Source organism: Vidua chalybeata, chromosome 10 (genome assembly GCF_026979565.1).
Source record: "Vidua chalybeata isolate OUT-0048 chromosome 10, bVidCha1 merged haplotype, whole genome shotgun sequence".
Classification (NCBI taxonomy): Eukaryota; Metazoa; Chordata; class Aves; order Passeriformes; family Viduidae; genus Vidua; species Vidua chalybeata.
In genome coordinates, this window is record NC_071539.1 from 6,767,849 (window position 1) to 6,788,453 (window position 20,605).

General features: G+C 45.7%; 1 protein-coding gene across 4 annotated transcripts in view; it reads left to right on the plus strand.

Annotated features, from left to right (window-relative positions):
- LOC128793243 (calcium-activated potassium channel subunit beta-2) overlaps positions 1–20,605 on the plus strand; it is a 139,008-nt gene that overhangs the window by 68,368 nt on the left and 50,035 nt on the right. The window contains exon 1 of one of the 4 annotated variants that reach the window (XM_053952365.1): positions 18,932–19,679. The exons of the other annotated variants lie outside the window; for them this stretch is intronic. Coding sequence (XP_053808340.1) covers positions 19,606–19,679 — 74 coding nt within the window. The 5' untranslated portion in view covers positions 18,932–19,605. Of the gene's footprint in view, positions 1–18,931; positions 19,680–20,605 lie in introns of those variants that run through there. 4 annotated transcript variants of the gene reach the window in all.

Below are 20,605 nucleotides of genomic sequence, written 5' to 3' on the forward strand. Positions count from 1 at the left end.
GACAGATGTGGTTGTTCTTTAAACTAGGACAGGGGATTGCCAAGAAGTGTCCAGCTCCCCAGGAGGCAGGTAGTGCAGTGCACCAGCATGGATGCTGCTGTGCAGGCTGGGACAGCAGAGCTGCTGGAAGCAGCGTTTTCCAAAACTATGTAAAAGTTTCCTACATGTAGTAAAGAGCAGTAAAGGTCCTGTCCCCAGACATCTTTGGGGAGTTTGTAACAGGGGGCTGACTCTCCTCTGCATCACATGAAGGAGAAAGAGTGGCAGTATAAATAGATGGATTCAATGCATACTGCAAGTGGTGGGGAAGGGATGAGCCCCTCATTCCATTGCACTGTTCCAGTCCATATAACCCACTCCAAATGACTCAGTATAAAGCTCAGTATCCATTAGCCCTCCCTGCTATTGTTATGAGTTGCTGTATAGTGACAGCTCTAAGCACCCTCAGTCCTGCAGCAAGCAGCTGCTCCCTCTCCAAAGCATCCACAAGGGACCAAATAGGCAAAGGGAAATAATAACAGCACAAAGTGTTCAAGATTAGGCAGTGAGTCAGTAACTGGAGCAGGAATAAAGCCCATCCCAAGTCCTTCCTGCCTTTGCTGTGTGCAGTGGGCTCTGCACCTTTGGTCGCTTAGCTCCACTTGATGCAAGATGCTGTGTTAGGACTCCAGAACTAATAACCACAGTTTCCACAGGCATCATGCAGGTCTGTGCAGGCTGGCAAATAAACCAGCAAGCATGGAATAGAGTCTTGAACAGGGCATTTCTTCCCTGAGATGGCAGAGGATGTGTGTGCCCAAGGAAAGATCAGAGAGGCAGCCCTCTTACGGGGGTCTGTTTTCAAAGCGTGCCACTTCCACAGTCAAAGTAGTTGTGGGTATATGGGAAGACTCAAAACTCTGCCCACAGAATAAGTCACATTTGGGGTTTCCCCATTGAAGAAAATCACTTGTCATGTTTGAGCCTCAGAGCATGAAGAGGGGAACTGCAGGACCATAATTTTTATGTTGCCATTCACTTCCATCTCATCCTTTTTCATATCCACAATTTAAGGGCTCAAGAGGAACTCTTCAAAAACACTCATAGTGGTCCTTAATTATCCTCCCACCTTAAGATACTATTAAAAACAGGAAAGATGAAACTATAATCCTTCCTTCATCCACAGGGCAACATGTACCAGCTGTATGTCTGCATGACCCACACATCTTTGGGTACAACTTCACACCACAAAACACTCCCAGGAGCAGCTCCCAGGAGCAGAGAAAACAGCACAGGCAGGGGATTGGGCACCACCAAGGCTCTGGCATTTTTACAATAATGACTAAGATTTTCAAAGGTGAAACAAACTGTCCAAATCTGATTCTAGCCCATTGGACTCCCAACCTCTGGGGTCATTTTTTAAAAACATCCAGATCAGAATTAGCAATAAAAGAATTTGCCTTTTTTTATCCTTCCATTACTTCTGAATTTTCCATTACACAAGTAGGAAGCAATACTGTACTATAACAAGCAGCCAGAGCTAAGCTGAAACACCTCTCCTGCTGTAATCCTTCTCTTTCAGTTGCTCATTTCCTTTTCTCATGACATTCTCAGGAGGATTATTAATAATAACTAGGGACAGAGATCTTTTCTGTCTCTAACTTTGTAATGGGTAAGTTTTCCCTGGAACATATTACTGAAATTTTTTTTGCCAGACATCCCCCTGCCATGCCCCACTCCTCAGGAGCAGTGATATTTCCAGAAATTAAGTTAGCTCCACTAACTGCCTTATACCTTCCATTCTTGACAAACCACCCTCCATTGCCTTAATGTTCCCATTATGTTTGATGCATTGCATCACCGTTCATTTATTATGGCATTTTAACTTAGGTTCAGATTATATATCACTGGTGGAACACTCTGGGATAAAGGGCAATGAACGTTTTAATTGCCTGATAAATTATTAAGGACACTCCTTTAATTGGGTAACGTGGTGTTTACATCTTTGAAGCAAACACTTTTGGAATCTGTATGGGTGCAGATTTGTCTAAACACACAGCCAGCAGCCTTTATCTCCCCTTGAGAATAATAGTTTTATCAGGCTATTAAAATAAGCACCACACAGGATAGATTGTACCAGATGCCAGGGGAGATCAGCAGCTGGAACAAAGAGATGAGCCTCCATCAAAGTCAAAGGAGGTGCACTGACTTACATCAGCCAAGGGACTGGTCTTCCACAGCCAATGGAGCTCACTTAAAGCGAGGCAAAATAGCAAAAACCTACATTTTCCACTGCTTTAGCTAACCTAGTTCATTTGAAATGAAATGGGTCACAGTGTACCCACACAAGGAGTTCAGCAGCAAACCTGACTTCGGAGGGAGCCCAGGGAAAATGCAGCAGGGGAGAGAAAGTGCATATTGTGCTAAACAGAGCCTGCCATGGCAGAAACCTGGGCTTCTGGTTGCTTCTGCATGCAGGTCAAAAGTAAAATATTCCCTGGAAGGACAGAGCCTAAGCAACCCCTTCCAGCCCACTTAGAAAAGATAGGACAGTACAGCTGGGAGGATGCACAATCCTGCTCGAAACCTCTCTGCTCCCAGCTTTTTCTTCTGTCTGTTCATCTCTGTACTTTGAAACTGGGATTTCTTCAAGTTTTGCCACATTGCTTCTTTCCTGAGCTGTGTGAATGTAAAAGTATTTGTTGCAGTCTTTCCAGACAGATGCTATGCTTCTTGCTTATTAAAATAGACAGAAGGGAGCAGATTGTCTAGGATGAAGCTTTATGCTTCTTAGAAGTGTTGAAGAAATAGACTTTTTAGGATAAGTTAACATTTCAAAGGTGTTTCATATCTATTTGTTATCAGCTTTTGGTAACACAGTGCCTGAGCTCAGTCCCTGAATACAAAATAACACCATAATGAATTGTACTTTATCTCACTCTGACTTGACCCCTGCAAGTCGAGTTCTGCACAGGTTCAAGGTAAAGAGGTTCCAAGCCTGCAGGGGACACAGCCACTTTTGTTTCTGTGACTTTGCAGTGGCTCCACTTACAGCTGGCTTTGGAGCAGTCTCCCTGTGATTCAGGGCAGCCCATGCTGGGCTAAGTGGCAAACAGTGCACAGATCCCATGGGGAAGGTGAAGACAGAGGAAACAAACCCATAGTATTGCCTGTTTTAGCAATTTGGGTACAGATATCCACTACTTTAATTAAAGGGGCTTGGCAGTGGCAGACAGTCACAGCAAAGGGCTGGTGTGCTTGCACCCACGGGATGCAAGCATGTAAGGGGGAGCCTCTCCTGTAGTCCTCTGGTGCAGTTTGGGACCTCCTTCTCTCCCCAAAAATGTTTTCACCAGAATTGCAGAGCATTGGAGAACCTGGATTTCGCTTTACCTGAGGCTTCAATCTCATTCCTCTATGGCCAGAGGTCAACAAAGCAGTTTGATAAGAAAATACATGAACACACACATACACATATACCTTTACATGCACAACTTATGTACCTAGACACAGTACTTTTCCTAAGAAAAGGTGACACTTTAGTGCCTCCTTTACCTGTCAAGAGGTCACTGTGTTTTGTTGGGGTAGGAATCCACCCTTATGCCATGCCACATGACCCTGTATCACAGCTGGATTTGCCCCCCACTTCCCACAGCATTTGAGTAAAAACACAGTTCAGCCTTACAGATGAAACAGCCCTCTGCCCTTTCAAGGGCTGCTGAGGAAAATGCAGTCACAAACCTACTGCTTACTGCTGGTGAATCTCAAATATAAAGCCAAATTAAGTGAAATCCCAGTTGTTGCCTCCTTACAAAAGCTGAGGTTGAACCAGTGCATCCAGAAAAACATCTGATTCTATGCTCAGATCTTAAGAAAATCAATCCCTGTGAACATGCACCCAAACAAAAACAAGTGTAGATGGAGAAATTCCTCAGGCTAATGTTTCCAAACAGATCAATGCACAAATGCCTGTGGATTGATTTCCTGGAGCTCCAACCCCACATTAGCTCTTCAGGACAATCCTAATCAGCCATGGATCTATGGAAACAGGATTGGGGCTATTACAGTTTCCTCTCCCACCTTCTCCAATTCTTCTTTTTACTTCCTCCCAGACTCCGTCTGCTTGGGCACCAGCTCCAGATAAACCCAGAACAGCCCTCCCTGTTCTCCCTCCATCCTGTCCTCCACTGGAGGACACCAGGACAGTGGCAGAGACCAGCCCGGCAACGTGCACCCAGAAATCTCTCTCCCACACAGCTAAACAGCTCCAGACCCTTCAGTGGGGCCATTTGAAGGATCATGTTTCAGCAGTAAAAGTGAGAACATGGTGGGAAACAGCCTTAGACAGCCACAGTGAGACTGCAAGCACCAGAGCACTGGGGCTCTGCTTCCTTGGCACCAGAGCTGCTTTGGCAGGAAAGGCAGTGCAGCTGGGCACTGGAACATCCCACCTCTGCTGCAGCACCCAGCAGGGATTCCCCGGAGCAAACTCCTCCTGTGGCCAGCCCAGCTGTGCTCTCTGCCAGCTCTGGGGCCAGGGTGGGTGCTGGCAGAAGCAGCACCCATTTCTGGAGATCAGCATTTCCATTTGCTGAGCATCCAGTATCCCTTGTGGAAATGGACAGATAATGGAGTTTCCACAACAACGTAGGTCAGAGAGGAAAAATTTAGTTGCAGTTGATCCAAAAAGGATGTTTTCCATGTAATTAATAAAATCCACATTTCATTTCAAGTCTGCTTTAAATATTTTAAATTACGGGTTGTTTTTTTTTTAACTAAAGGACATTTTAAAACAAGAAAATTATTTCAAAACAGAGTGCAAGAGTTTAATTAAAATTATTGAAACAGTATCTCGCAAGCTTTAAAACAGAGAGAAAAACAGTTTTGGAAGTTCTGAACCAAAAAATTCTGCAACCAAAAACATCACTCTGACTTAGGACATTGTTGTCAAAAGTCTGAGCAACACTGAACCAAAAAAATTCCACTGAAAAAAATTCCACTTGGAAAGAGTTAGTGACAACTTCTGCAGCCTGTTGCCCGTTCTTTCCCTCTCTGCACGTCTTTACAATGAAAACATATCTAGAAGGGTCAGAAGCAGAAGTGTGTCATCTACACTATCTGCAGGGATTAGAAAACTGGTATGAATTTTCCTTTTCATTAATTACTTGATCCTGCCTAATCCCCAGTAGATTATGTTGACCTCAATAGACCAAATCTAGGTTTCTTAGCCTACACAACCCCTTTACAGTGTTTCCTAGCTCCCATTGCAGAGATACTTTCCAGCTGTGTTACCTCCTGGCTTGCTTTCACTTGCTCACAAGTTCCATGGCACATCCACTGTGAGTCCTGCCAGCTGCTCTGGGCAAACCCCAGCCCTTCTGCACCACTCAGTGAGCTGGGTGTGTCTGCCATACTGCCCCAAGACAATATAAACCCTCCAGGAAGGACAAAGAAATGTCTGAGATGTGTGTCACTCTGAAAATTCAGGGAGATTTACATCCTGCTGCATTTAAAATCTCAGAGAGCAGTGGGCTGTTGGACATCCCAGGCCAAACTAACAGCAAAAGAAGAGCATAAAACTGCAGCATGAAGGAGGCAGCACTATGGATGATCCCAAGCCAGTTCTAAGGGATACCAGTTCTGTGACATATGCAAATTGATTTTTAAGCTTAGTGGCTACTTATCTCCAACAGCAAAATTACATTCAATTAGGCTTGCTAAATAATTCATGGCAATACTTTTGATGTGGCAGAAGTTCCAGCAGTGAATCACATCATGCTGACAGTAACTTGGATTGTTTCTTACACAAAGACATCTTCCATTGTTTCCACCATCCACACCCAGATTCTTCTGGGTCTTGAAGCCTCACTGTCTCCCCTTACCTAAGGCTGCATTTGAAGGGGTAAAAGGCATCTGCAGCCCTGAGGAGAAGAGCTTGGGAGTGTTGATTGGCAGGAAGTTCCACATGACTTGGCAATGATTCTCCCCCTCTACTCTGCTCTCATGGCACCCCACCTGCAGTGCTGCATCCAGCTCTGGGGTCCTCAACATGACAAGGACCTGTTGGAGTGAGTCCAGAGAGATGCTCAGAGCCCCTCTGCTATGGAGACAGCTGAGAGAGTTGGGGTTGGAGAAGAGGAGGCTCTGGGGACACCTCAGAGCTCCTTCCAGTGCCTAAAGGGGGACTACAAGGGAGCTGCACAGGGACTTTTGGTAAGGGAATGGAGATATGGAACAGGGAGGAATGGTGTTCAGATGAAATAAAATAGGTTTAGAATGGATATTGGGAAGAAATTCTTGACCCTGAGGGAGGTGAGGCCCTGGCACAGGTTGCCCAGAGAAGCTGTACCCACAGCTTCCCCATCCCTGGAAGTGACCAAGGCCAGGTTGAACGGGGCTTGGGGCAACCTAGGCAAGTGGAATGTGTCCCTGCCCATGGCAGGGGTTGGAACAAGATGATCTTTTAGGTTTCTTCCAACCTAATATGATTCTATGAAAAATAATTATTCTTATTGTGGTTTTTAGCTTAAAGCAATTTAACCATACATGGAAGCTGGATTTACTGCTGGATTTTTCTCCAGCAATGAAACACTTTCGAAGCTCTGCAAATTTTTTGTAATGAAGTGATGCAGAACCACTGTTTAGTCATGCAAATTAAACGAGAATTAACTGTAAAGCATTCTGAAGACCGTGAACTTTTTGCCAGAATTCATAGCAAAAGATTTTTATTGTCAATCAAAAAGCACAAACACTTCAAAACTGTCCTTTGTGTGTGTGCATTGTTGGGAGAAGGGCAAACAAGACAGAGTAAACATTTTCTGCAGTCTGCAGGATACACAGGGCATCAAATATTGCTGGAAGGATGAAAAGAGGTTTCTGAGAAACCTATGAACAGATACATAGAATTACTACTGCAAGCTGAGAGGGAAGAAAATTTTCCATTCATCACTGAGGCACCCCAACCTTTACCAAATCCATTCTTCTGCTATCTCCTTCACAACACCAAGCAGACTTTCAAAGAAGATGATTTCAGCAAGCAAGCTACAAAAATTCACTCTGTTCTGCTTTGCAGTCTGAATTATGTTTTCTCTTGATGGTCAGACAAACTGTTTTTCTCCCAGGGCAAACCCACAATTGCTCCACTGAAGCCTGGTGAGCAATCGCAGGCTTGGCCCAAGACAGCCAAAACTTAGCTGGCTCTTGGTCTCAGTAACTTCCTGCTTTGGCATTTGAAAACCTTCTCATTAATTGCTTTTTTAAAGACTTGTATTAATACACAGGGAATCTAGAAACATGGGCTGGAGTATGTTGGATTAGAAACTAAGAACCTGCAACTGTTCCTGAATGTTTTCCCGTTACCTGAATTTTTTTTTTTTTTTCATTTGTGCCATCATGTTTTACACCCTCTCCTGCATAGGAGTGTAATTAAAGTCACCTGGAAACATGAGCAACAGCAAAGCCACTGGCTCCAGTCCTGCATGACAGTATATTCCTCTAACATGGTTTTACATTGTCTTCCAAATGCAGCCTGGCTCCATGTGTGTTCCCAAAGAATGGGTAATTCCATAAATATGTGGTTTATTCCATAACCACCCTCCTCAGCTACACTTTTTCACCTGGAAACACCAGGTGCTGGGGCCATCAGTGCCAGCCTCCAGCTCAGAGCACCCACATCACTGCCAAGTCAGACTTTCAGGGCACCACACACACATTTAAAAGTCCAGCAGAGGCAGGGAAGAGGGGGAAATCCACTCCACACTGCACTTGCAGCACTTCCCTCTTTGAACTGAAGCATTTTGTAAACATGGTTTAGCAGGCTGTGTATAAAATTTGAGCTTTCTATTACCCTAATCTTAGAGATTACTACAGACTCTCACATTGCTGAGGGATCAAAGATGAATAGCCATTTTAACCTCTGCTTCCACTGTAGCTTTTACAACATGAGATGTAATGACCAGGTACTCAGCTGGTATAAACTGCTGCAACTTCATTTTCTCTGCTAGCAATAACAGCCAGTTCACATCATCCAAGGACTTCTTGCAAGGTTAGTATTAGGCAGAGCTGGTGCAGGTCTTGCTAAACTCTCTAGCATTTATTCTTTTTTTGGTTTTTTTTTTGCTGAGATCTCCACTGATGCAAAACAACTCAGTAAGATATTGTCTTTGCTGCAAACACTTGAGTTTGTTGACACATGAGATCAGCAATAGATACTTTCAAAGAAGGAACATAAAAAACCCTTCCACCATTTCCAGAGTGAAGCTGGCACAGTGGGACTAAGATCCAGTGGTCCTGCACAGCACACAGCAAGGAAGGAGCACAAGCACTAGTCCCAGGTACCAAGTACAGGCTGTTTCCAAATTCCTGCTTGTCCCTGTTTGCAGAGTGTGCACCCTGCATGACACAGCCACAGCTTCAACCCAGCCAGGGAAACAAGGTCATTGGCATCATGATAGCAAGCAAACATTGAAGCTGTGGACTCACAGCCTCAGGCTGTGGGTGTCTCCATGAGACAAACCGTGATGCTCAAGAAATACCCAACTGGTTGGGGGTGGCTCAACAAGCAGCAGCACCCTCTATAATGAATGAACCAGTTGTACTCTGCACAAAAGCCCCACAGAATTTGGTTTATCTCTTGATCACCAGTTCAGTCTAGAGCTATAACTGTCTGTGAAAGCCAGAGAGGAATCCAGCTCAAAAAGTTGTGTAAGGGAAAGATATAAAACAAACCACACAGGTGTTCTAAGAACAAAGTGTTACCTGGATCTGTGGTGATGGTGTCTGCTCACACCCTGCACTGAGAGCAGGCAGCACACATCACAAAACACTGAACATCAGAGGTTAAAAGATGCATTGCAGGAGGAACAAATGCAGTATAAAAGAGTTGGTGAATTAGTCAGAGACTGGCAAAAGACCGGAAAGGCTGGAGAACACTTGAGCATGATGCCAAAAAACCACCAGCCACTGAATGGCTCCGCTGTTTTGAGAGCTAAATGGCTATTCACACCATTAGTGCCAAGAGTGACAGCACTAACAAGATTCATCACACAGCATCTACTCTGGCTTCAATAAAGAACTGCCCCAATAAAAACCTGCCAGCTCTGCTGATGTACATTATTTTTATTAGAACAGCCTCTCTGATAACCACACTCATTAGGAATTTTAGCAATTCATTTCTTTGTAAAAACTTCTGCGTATGAATTCAGCACAGACAGATGTGAATGGGAGCTTTGGAAAGACAGCATTACACTGATTCAGAGCTATATTTGTCAGTGGGTGTAGCAAAGAGAAAGGTTTAAGTAGTTATTTTTCTGCAAAGCACATTTGTGCGTGAAATGGTAAATTACTGAAGAGCCTGTGCTACCACCTGAATTTGTATTTAGCCCCCCACAATACTAAAGTCAGATGCAACATGGGGACACTGAGGCCCTTACCCTCAGGGTGCAGTAATTGGTGTTCTTCACTTTTCATTTTTCTTGACCAAGATCTGCACATATTCCAAATTAGACACAAAACCAAAAGCAAAGAACTTTCCTAATGGCAACTCAGTGAAGCAGGATGGAGCAGGATCCAGCATCCCTCCCTCTGAGCTTTCCCACCAAAGCTGTAGGGTCAGGAGATGGCAGGCTTGGCTGTGACAACGAGTGCCATTTCCCTGCCAAGACTTGGTGGGCAAGGGTGGGGAACTGCAATAATTGTCACCTCCCATTTTCTTTCCAATGTAGCAGCGCAGAGGCACAAAAGGAGCAGATTTCCCCAGCTGCCCTTGTGGGGCAAACACAGTCCCTGGTACATCCCCTGTGCATGGAGACCTCAGAGTGTCCCCCATTCCCATTCCACAGCCTGTCCAGGACTTGGCTTTGTGATTCCTGCTTTGCACAAGCACTGGGTGATCTCCAACCTGCAGCAAAGCAGGGCTGGAAAAGAGGCAGCAAATAAGTGACCCTTGCTGGTGTGCAGAACTTCCTAGCTGCATCTGTCCCAGTCAGCAAAGCTGCTTCTCAAGCTCAGACACACATGGTGCACAGAACAAGGTGTCAGAGATAACCACGGGGACAAGGTGACACCTCTAACACACCCCTCCACACCACAGGCTGCTCCATCCCCCGGCTGCCCTTAGACAAGGGTGTTTCCAACCTGGGCCATGGCAGGAGCTTTTGGGAGTGCCACTCCCAGCATGCCGAGTGAAGCAGCAGCTTCCACATCTGCTCATACAGCAGCCTAAAACCAGCAAAAATTTAGAGTCCATGCACAATTTCAGTGTTATCCCCTGGTGCCACAAGATGAAGCTTTTAGCAGCAAGGTCAAACAGAAACTCCCAAGTTTGCCATGCAACATCATCCCACTCCCACAACAGCCTGACAGGGCTCTCAGAAAAGGAAGCAGCATCTCTTGTTTAAATCTGTCTGCATTTATGAATTTCTCAGCTCTCTATACACAGAAGATCACATAATATTTTAAAGGGTCAGGAATAGGAAATGCAACAGCCTTCAACTTCTGACAGCAAGGTATCCTCACAGCAGAGACATTCACTGTGGTGGTGAGGGCCTAAAATCTACCTAGTCCTGCTGCTAAACTGGGGATGTCATTAAATGCAGAGGGATACACTATGTTTGTAAGCCATGAACCATCAGTCTGACCGTTCCTCAGTTTCTACCAAAAGCCACAGGTCAACACCCAGCCCCTCCTTTCCCCTGGGCAGGGCTGAGGAGATGAAAATGCATGAAACAGCAGCAAGGTATGCTGAAGAAGTCAACATTTCAGGCCAGTAAATCCATCCTCTTTAACCTGTGAAGAAAGGGGTTTAACCTTGTGATAGTATTAACACAAATCTCACAGTATAGGCAAACAGCAACTTAATTTTAGTGGCATATTTTTATCCCTGGATGGCCAATCTTGCTAAATGACACATCTAATCCTCCAGAGGGACAAAGACCAGCAAAACCTGCAGTATGTTGTTATTACAACAGGTGAGGAAAATCACCACACAGACCCAGGTGCCCGTCCCATGCAAGGGGACACAAATGATCTCAGAGGTAGCAAGTGCATTTAACCAAAAATCTGCTGGAACAGCAGGAATAAGAGCTGACAGACATGCTCACCTAGCAAAAAGTTCATCATGGCCTCTGTGGAAATGAGGCATCCTCCCTGCACCAACTGGTGAACGTGAAGAGACAAGGGGAGCAGATAGACCAGAATTCTGATTACATGGTGCTGGGTTGGACAGGAGTGCTACATCCAACTTCACTCTAATACTTCAAAGTCCTTCAGAGGCATTTTTAAACAAAAGGCTAAAATGCAAATCTCAGCTCTTGCCAGCTAGAGAAGAATTTTCCACAGCAGCCTCTGAAACATGAGGCATGTTATTATTAACGTTGTGTGAGAAGTGGACATTAATTAATGCTGAATTGCAAAGAAATTCCAGTAGTATCACATATTTCACTCCTGCTGCTGCAGCAATGAGCTCATTATGAATAAAGAAATTAAAAACATATATCAGAAGGCACAATTAATGGTCTTCCCCTTATTATTAACTGTAAGCAACTTATACCACCAGACTAGAATAAATGAGGAGGAACTTTTGTTACAGGATAAGATCACAGCCCAAGGCACATCCTTTGCTGAGAACAAAGTGTTTATCAAATGACTTCAAAGATACTCACTGTGACCTTGAGCCAAGCACTTAATATCTGCCAACCAGCAGGTTTTCTATCTACAAAACAGTAACAACAGCTCTTACCTCCTGCACATTCAAAGTTTAGGGTGTGACGTCCTCTTTTCTTCTCTGTCCTTGCACAGTGGATTCTATAATGGTTGTGAAGACCCTTAAGACTCTTTAAGCCGCAGCAAGGGGACAGTGAAATCACAACTCAAGCTGACCTGGGAGGTATTTAGGAGCAGCCCTGCTGGAGGAGGAGCTGGGGTAACCAGGAACACTTGGACACGGGGGCTGACAGCACCCAGAAGCCCAGCAATGGGTGGTTACAGCCAGTCAGGGGAAGACTGGCTCAAAGAGTCAGAGGTGAGCCAAGACCAGCTGAAGTGGGTGAAGCAGATCAGGCAGGATAGGGTCAGTTGGTCAAAACTTTGTGCTGCCAGGAGGGGAGGTGACACTTTTCTTGTGAAGGTGTAGGATTGCACAATCATCCTTAGAGAGGAGCGCCAAAGCCACAGCTGCAGTAAGTCACCGATGCTCCAAGGACGCCTGAGAGCAGCTCAGCTCCACGAGCAGACCTGGCCCAGGGACACCAGCTCTGTTCCTCAGCATTTGCCCGTTCCCAAGACATCTGTCACCTTGCAAATTAACCCAGGCTGACATTCAGCCAGGCGCAGCTGCAGCTGCAGTGAACCTTTCCTGCAAGTTCCCATGTCAGATACTTATTTCAGTACTTCTTGCTTTCACATTTCTACTATTTTTACTATTTCCATCAGTTTTTTTGGCTTGAACTGAACAGTTTGCCTTCACGTTATTTCCATCATTGCTCTGCCCATATCCAATATGCGCGTCAGTGACAGCAAAATTCCATGAAGCTCAACTAAATCCATGTTTTCTGGTAAATAATAGCAGCGTGTCCCCCTGTTCAAAGAAAATTATGAGAGATTTATTAATGTAGCATCAAATGAATTTCTGTTTTATGTAATTATGCATTGAATTTAAAAAGAGATGTCATGCAGGCAATCTTTAGAGTCATAATAGACAATCTGTAAGAAAGAACAAAGGAAAATAATGTTAATAAAACATTATGCCCTAAGCAAGAAATAGGCTTCATATATCAAACATGAGTAAAGATAGTTATTTGATGTAAAATGGAGGTGTGACCTTGATGCAGAAGTGTTCATTACCTAACACTGCAACAAGCAAATTAATGGATTTTGGAATGGTGCAAATAACAGTAATAATAATAGTCATTTTGGTTTCTGGCATTTGCTTGCTGACAGCCAGATTTAGCAGCAAGTGGTTTGTGTAATTTTTTTTTTTTTTTATGAAAGGGATTGCAAATAGAATTCCACATAACCTTAAAGACATTACAGAAGCATGTGTCTAATGCAAGGGTATTGATGAGTAATCAAGGCTTTACAAATGCTTGTATGCCAAGCAGTGGAAGCCCAAAAACAAAAGGCTGGCTGCCAGAAGGGGATGTGCTTTACACAAGGACACAGGTACATGTGGTACTCTCAAGTATCCTGACATTCCAATCCCTGCATGGGAAGGTGATGATTATGGTTACTATGGAAATTACTCACACAATTTCACATGCATTTTGCACCTGATAAATAGTGATAACAATTAGTCTGTTGATGCTGTTTGAGGGAACTGTAGCACTGTTGGGAGGTGTAGAATTTATCAGGTTCAATCTTCCTCTCTGCAGAGACTCCCTTACTAAGTCATAAGGGTTGAATTATCTCCTCCAGCAGGTCCCAGTTCAGTCCTGGCCCTCCTGGGCTGGACTGTCGCTGTCCAGAGCCCTGCTAGCCAGCATGGCACCACCTCGAATTATCAGCAAGAAGCTTCATATTCAGCAGCTGCTGGAGGAGGTTTGCCCTTCCCACCCCTTCAGCCTGTCTGCAGAGCACCAGGAGCAGGCCACAAGAATAATGTGCTATTCCAGGTAAAAATTTACTGCAAGAGTGACTGCTGCTCCTGGAGGAGTTGGACAGATAGGGAAAAGCTGATGGCACTGCAGTGATAGAGAGAGCACTGAAGCACGCTGCCCCAGCTGAAGGATGTGCTGCCAAAATTTACCAAAGGGAGCAGGAAACACTGTACAGGGGTTTTACCTCATTAAACCTCACAAAATCTAAACTGGGCTTTAGGAGCCACTTGCGACGGAGCAAGTATTCTGTGTGGATCTGGAAGGACTGCCTTTGTTTTTCAACAAAGATCACAAATAGATTTCTAAAACACTTTGATGTGTTTAAAACGGTGAAGTTACTAGGCAAGTAGGTACAATAAAAGAAACATCTCTGCAAATGGAAAACCCCCGAGCATATATGCCTTTCTAAATGCTATTGGAATTTTAAACTCTGATAATTGCTTTGTAATGTAAGCAATTGCATTATGAGCATGAACACCACAGCCCATGCATCACCATGGCTGCACTTTCAGCTCTGCCTTCAGTCATTTCCCTCAAAATACACTCTGATTGCAATAGGCTTAAATCTAACTCATGCAGGCACTAAAGTGAGTTCATTTAATGGACAAACCTTGTTTCTGAGTGCTTATCTGTTCAAGACTGGCAGAGGGGGGAAGCCCTGCACTATGGGCAAGGCTGGGCATCAGCTCCAATGCTGCCAGCTGGGAGCCTGTCCTGGCATGGGAAAAGAGCTCCAGCAGCATTTCCAGAGGGCACCAACGTGTCTACAGCCGTGATTTATTAGAGACCACTAGAACAAGGCAACTTTTCTAACATAGAAAACGTCCCTCCTCAAAGTGAAACAAATTAAAATGGAGAAGGCTGAAAACACACCTGACTGCACCTTTGCAAGCTGTTTCTTTCAGACCTGCTCTGCATTTTAGCAGCTTCAGAGGCTGCATCTGAAATATATTTAGTCTGCCCTGGGTTCCACGCATTTCTCCTCACCCATCACCACCCAGGCTGATGCCCAGCAGCCCACAATGGAGCCCAGCTGCCCCACACAGCCTCCTTGCTCTAGGGACAGGTGCCAGGGCAGACACAAGAATCTGCCTTTCTCCCCTCCACCTCTTCTATGGACTAGCTTACACAGTAAATCACAAAAAAGCCCCAGCTGCATCAGGGAGGGAATGAAATGAGTGAAATTGCCTGAAGGTTCAGGAAAGGCTGGATTTGGTACATGGAATCAGCAGCTCCCCAAAGCTGGAGTAGGATCTCCATGGTGCTGGGCTATAGGTGACCAACCTGTTGCTGGTGGATTCTCCTATGAGTTTGCTGCTTGTTCTTTTCATAGAATTTGGGCTGAAGTTGTGTGGTGGGTGCCTGCTGCCGGGTTTCTGGAGTAAAGTTTTCACAAAGCAGCATCATAGTTTGTGAGCAGTGGCCTGGAGAGGAAATGCTGTGTTTTCTCTGTGCTAAGAGCTCTGAAACATTTAATTGAAAATCTTTAGCAACCTCGTACTTAGGAAGAGGAGCTGGGAATTTGACAGTAGATTTTTGGTGTCAAATGTGTGCCTTTTGCTATTTCTGGGGAGAAAAAAAAGAAAGAAAGCAAAGCCAAACTGGCCAAATTGTGACCTATCCCACCTTGTAAATCCCCAGCAAAGACCTGCTCAAGCATAGGTGCCAAATTCTGCAGTCAGGCTTGCTCCCAAATGTTCTTCCCCCCCAGATCCCAGGAGGGGAAACTTCCTCTCCCAAATCCTCAGGTTTGGGGACAAAAGCAAAAACTCCTTCTCCCTTTGTCCTTCCAGAAGAGCCATCCCAAGTGCATCGCACAGCTCTGAGCTTCCTGCTGGGTGCTCAGGACTGGGTACACCCCACCAGGTTACAGGGGCTGTACTGTCCTCCCACAGATCCCAGCACAACAAGGGATCATGGATAATCCACACTTGGGATAGGAGTCTGTTTTAACCACTCCTGTACCCATGTCCCAGACCTTTTGGCCGTGCTGCAGTCGTAGTCATTATCACTTCTGAGAGTGCTGCAATTTTCTGTTCTTTCAGTTCCTCAATTACATTGATTATCACATTAAACATTCCTGGTTCTACAGGAACAAACTAAAAATAATAAGCTTGTATCTTCCTAATACAAATGAAGCCCATTTGTACTACTAAAAGTGTAGCAGGTTCATTGTTTCACAGTAATGAAGCTTTCATCTCAAGAGATTCAATTCATAAAAAATACTTGCCAAGGCTTTGCACGTTTTTCTTTTTTTTTTTTTTTTTTTTTAATGCCATTTACAGCCCTTTAAGTTCATATCTTATTTAGCATTAGGCCAACAATTGAAATAAGAGACACAGAAAAGCAGAAAAAATCCACCATCTTCTCTGGTGGCAGGGACCCCACACCACCCTCAGCCAGGGTCAGTGCCCACCCAGGCTGAAGGCATTGTGCACCTTCCCCTGCTATAAATAGCTGCAGACACCTTTGTGCCACTTCCCAAAATAGAGACACATTGCAGAGGAGATAGGAAGAGCAAAAACACTGTACAAAAGCTCTGTTTTTATATCTATAAATATCAGTTTGTAGCCAAACCCACACAGGGTGGGCAATAGCCCAGCTGAGGAGAAGCTGTCTGCAGGGGAGCCAGTGGAAGGATGTAGGCATCAGGTGGGGGGTGAGGAACAAGCAGGTTTTGATGCTTTTCCACTTCTCCCCATGACATGGTCCAAGTCACAACACTGTGATTAAAACATATCACATAAAAATTGAGATCTGGCTGCTCTAGAGGTTCAGCAAAGGTGAACATTCAGATCTGCTTCAGGTCTGCTCGTTGCCTCCACAGGTCAGGACAGGCTTTGAGGGAGCATCTCCTGCTCCAGAAGAGTTGGGGGGTGGGCATGGCACCCAGGCTCTGCTCTGAGGCTCCCCCAGGGGAAATGAGCTCCTGCTACCCCTGGGCAAAACACAAGTGGTTCTGCTTTTCCCAGTCTGGTGGCTTCTGGTGACAGAGTGGTGCTGAGTGGCAGTGCTACTGGACCTGACCTCTCTCCATCCTTCCCTCCATGAGGGGATCCTGGAGATGTCCAGCCAGAACATGCCTGCAGGCATCCCTCCCATCAGGGGCTCCCTCTGCTTCCCTCTCACCAAGAGGCACAGGCTTGAAGATCTGGTAGCAGCAAAGGCTTTCAAGTTTCAGGAAGGAAATTTAAAGGCAGGAGAGAGGTAGAGGAGAGGCTTCCCCTTGTAATTTCCCTTCAAGCCTGAAACAGCAGCACCTGACCCCACACAGCAGGGTCTCACCTGCCCATGCCAAGCCTCAGCACCCACAGTGGCAGCAGGAGAGCAGGAAGGGGAAGGATGAGCATCAATCTCCCCTTTTTCTCCTGACTGAGGTGGAAGTCAGGCCTTGCTTATCAGAATTTTGATTATCTGAAAACTCATCCCTTAACCAGAATGAGGTCGTGTTCCTGACATGTTCAATTGCATCAAAAATGGGCTTGAATATATCAGCCCTCATTTATCAGAACCAGTTTATTGTCACTCATATTCCTTGATAAATGTAGGTCTGAGCACTTTTGGCTTTGCTGGTATGGGCAGCACATTTACACTCAAGCTTTTCCCTGCTAAAATTAAAGACCTGAAACCACAGGTTTGAATCTAAGCAGGGCTGGATCAGGCCTCCCCAGGCAGAGCACATGATGCTGGAACTCTCCTGCTCAGATATTAGAGGTGCCACACCAACTAATGGGAACACAGATTTGGTCCCAAATTTCTGACATCCGTGGAGTATGGTCTCCTTACTGCCTGGAAGAACCACACTCCAGCTGCTGGTGCTTCCCAGGGCTGGGCAAGCTTTCCCAGTGAGCTCAAAACCCTCTTGCAGGAATGGAAAAACATCTCACGGATCTGGTGCTTTGCTGTTGTTTGTTGTGATGATTCAGAGGAATTAGTGCCATGGAACATGAGGCAAGTGAGGAAATACAGAGAAGGATGTGGGTTGCCCAGTGTCTGCCTTGTGAACCTGCCTTGCTCTTCATCCTCTGCTTACTTCTGCCAAGGGTTGTTGGAAGGGTGTTGCAGGAGAAGTCTGGAAGTGATATTAATTCCTGATTTATCTGGGAAAAGGAATTGGAAGCAGCTTGGTTGCACTCATTTAGAATTTGATGTCCCCATCACTACGCCGGTGGGCTCAGTATCACAGAAAGCCCCACACAGAGCAGGACAGTCCTGCTGGCACAGACACAGCGTGCACAGAGAGTTGGAGCTTTCTGGCTCTAGGTGCACCAGACATGCACAACATGAACAGTGACCTCCAGTCCAAAACCATTCCCTCATCCCTGAGGAGCCCCAGGCAAATCTCTCCACAGAGCTTCCTGGCCTCTGGCATCCTTCACTTACACTGACTTTCTGGGCACAGTTACTCACTATTTAAAACACAGAGTGTTCTTAGCCTCACCTTGGACCAACTTTTCCAGCAATACTGATTCCTAGGGAAAAAAAAAATTCAGTGAGCACCTTCCCTGCAGCTTGAGCAAGCACCAGAGCACAGGCAGCACTTGGCTGTGTGTGAGGAGGGGGCCAGGCAGCAGGGGCTCGTTACCAGAGCCAGAGGGCAACCAGGCAGCATCAAACACACCAGGCACACCTCCTGCAGAAAGTCTCCCCGTCTCTGAATCTTTGTACTTGGCAATCAGTCCCACGCAAGGCAGAAATCTGGCTTATTAAAGCATGAACTGCTGAGCCCCTTGTTAAATGCCAACCTCATCTTCTCCTGGGGGATTGTTTACCCTGCAGATGGGGTTACTGACCCTGGAGCAGCAAAAAGGATTTCTAGCAGAGATGAGGCAGTTGGGGCACATTTGCCATCCGTAGGGTGATACCATGCTGTCTCACAGAGAAGCTGCTTCCCACACACATCAGAAAATATCCAGTATGGCTGCATGCACACAAGGCATATGTTTCTGTATAAGGTATCTATATAGTGTAGCTCCTCTTTCTGCTTTCACTGTGTTTTATCTTTAAATTGGGAGAGCTTTTTAGTAGCAAATCATCAGAGAGGAACTGCTAGTTACCAAGGAGATTCTCTGATGAATCAGAGACTGACTGGTATAAGACCTAGACAGGCTGTAGCTTCTTAATTTGTGAGACCTTACATTTTAAACAGGGGGAAAAAAGATCCTCTCACAACTAACTGTGGACCTTGCCAGCAAAAGCCGCTTTTCTTTTTGCCACAGAAGCAAACAACAAGAGCTCAGCATGGGAAATCAGTGAGCAGCCGGAGACGAGCGGGAGCGCCTCTCCAGCACGTTCTTGACTCAGAAAAGCAAACACCACCCCAAGGACAAAGTGGTCCGATGGAGGTGACTGAGGGAAAGGCTGGGAAGCCCCTGATTTCACAGCAGCACAGGCAGGGGTACGCAGGGACGAGCGAGCGCTGGAGAAGGAGCCGCATGCCTGCTCCCGCACAGCCCTGACATTTCGGGAAGCAGAGGGTGCACGGCCAGCGAGGTGCTGCCTGGCCACGGGCTCAGCACAATATTGGGACTGCCCCAGCCCTGATCTCGTTTTCCTGCCTGACTCCTGCAGCTTTCTTCCAAGGAGCAGGTGAGAAGGATGAGCTTTGCCAAATGACAGAGAAGGCACCTACTCCACACGGAGCATCCTGCCCTCATGGAAATGGCCATCATGCCCCAGTGGAGTCACGGCAGCCAAGGATGTGCAGGCAGAGCGGATTTCAAGAAGAGTTTTTGTAAATGTGGGGAGAACAAGGAGCTTCGTGAAATAAAGTTTGGAGAGAGAAAGCTCAGCTTTTTTTGGGTTGACTTTATTCAGAGGGTCTTCACACCCACTTCCTTCTGACAGCTTGTTTCTGTGTAGTTGCTGAATTCTGGTGCTTTGCCTCTATTTAAAAACCAAAAGTAATTAAAACTTCCTGGGAACTGTGAAAGCAGCAAGAAATACTTGGACACATTGAGAGACACGATATTTGGAAGCCTTCTGCTGGTAGATAGGCTGTTTTCCCAAAGGTGGCAACTACAGAAGTTCGTAGATGAGAGGGAAAATCTCCCTGTCGCATCCCATTGAAATCTCCATTTTAGGCACTGCTGCTCCACTGCTGCTCAGGTAAACCTGAACCTTATGGGGGGAAGCTGCTGCATGGGCCAAGGCATTTGGGATGGGGTTGGTGGAAGAACTTAGGGAAGTACTGGGGAGTGGAGAGTAAAGCACGTATTAGAGCACATTCAGGTTTGAGTGCTAGGTGCACACTGGAAAAAGGATTTCCTAGAGTGGTTGCATCTGACAAGGGGCTGGCACCAGCCAGGCTTTAACTGAGGAGTCAAGTGAAGGACATTTTATTAGTTAAACAGTTTCAAGTGCTGCTTTGAGTTATAAATTACACTTGCTCATCTGAGGAATGAATTCGCTGTTGGTAGCATTTGTGGCTGGAGCTAGAGGCTTACAGCAATGTCTAACTGATGTATATTGTGATGTTTCAACTTATTAGTGTACCCTGTGGACCTCATTTGGAAAGCAAAATACTCCAGAATGCTGCAATAGAGACTGAAAACAGCATATGGGGTAGGGAAGGGACACAAGAAACACTCCCTGACAGCAAGCTGCTCTCAGAACCACAAAGAAAGACTGTCAGGAAATTTCAGGCTGTGGCTCACAGCCAGGGGGGAACTCACTGTCCATTCCCCTCCAACTTCACACACAGGAGTTCACACAGCATTCACTGGCAGCGCTCCCCAGCTGTGTCAGGCAAACTAAAGATGTAGGAGTAACAAATTAAAACAGGCTGCCAGCTTTAATGCACTTATTAGGGGTTTGGGTCTTATTTGACTTCATATTTATGATCTTTATTTATTTTAGGGTGGACTTGAAGTCATGTATATGTTTGCATTTAAAACAGAAAATGCTGAGGGAGCTGTAACTGCACACAAACTTCCCATTGACAGAGCACAAACTTCCACACTCTCCCCAGCTTCCAAGCATTGTGCTACACCACAGCAGTGCCAATACTCCAGCCCTGGGCTGATTGGGAATAT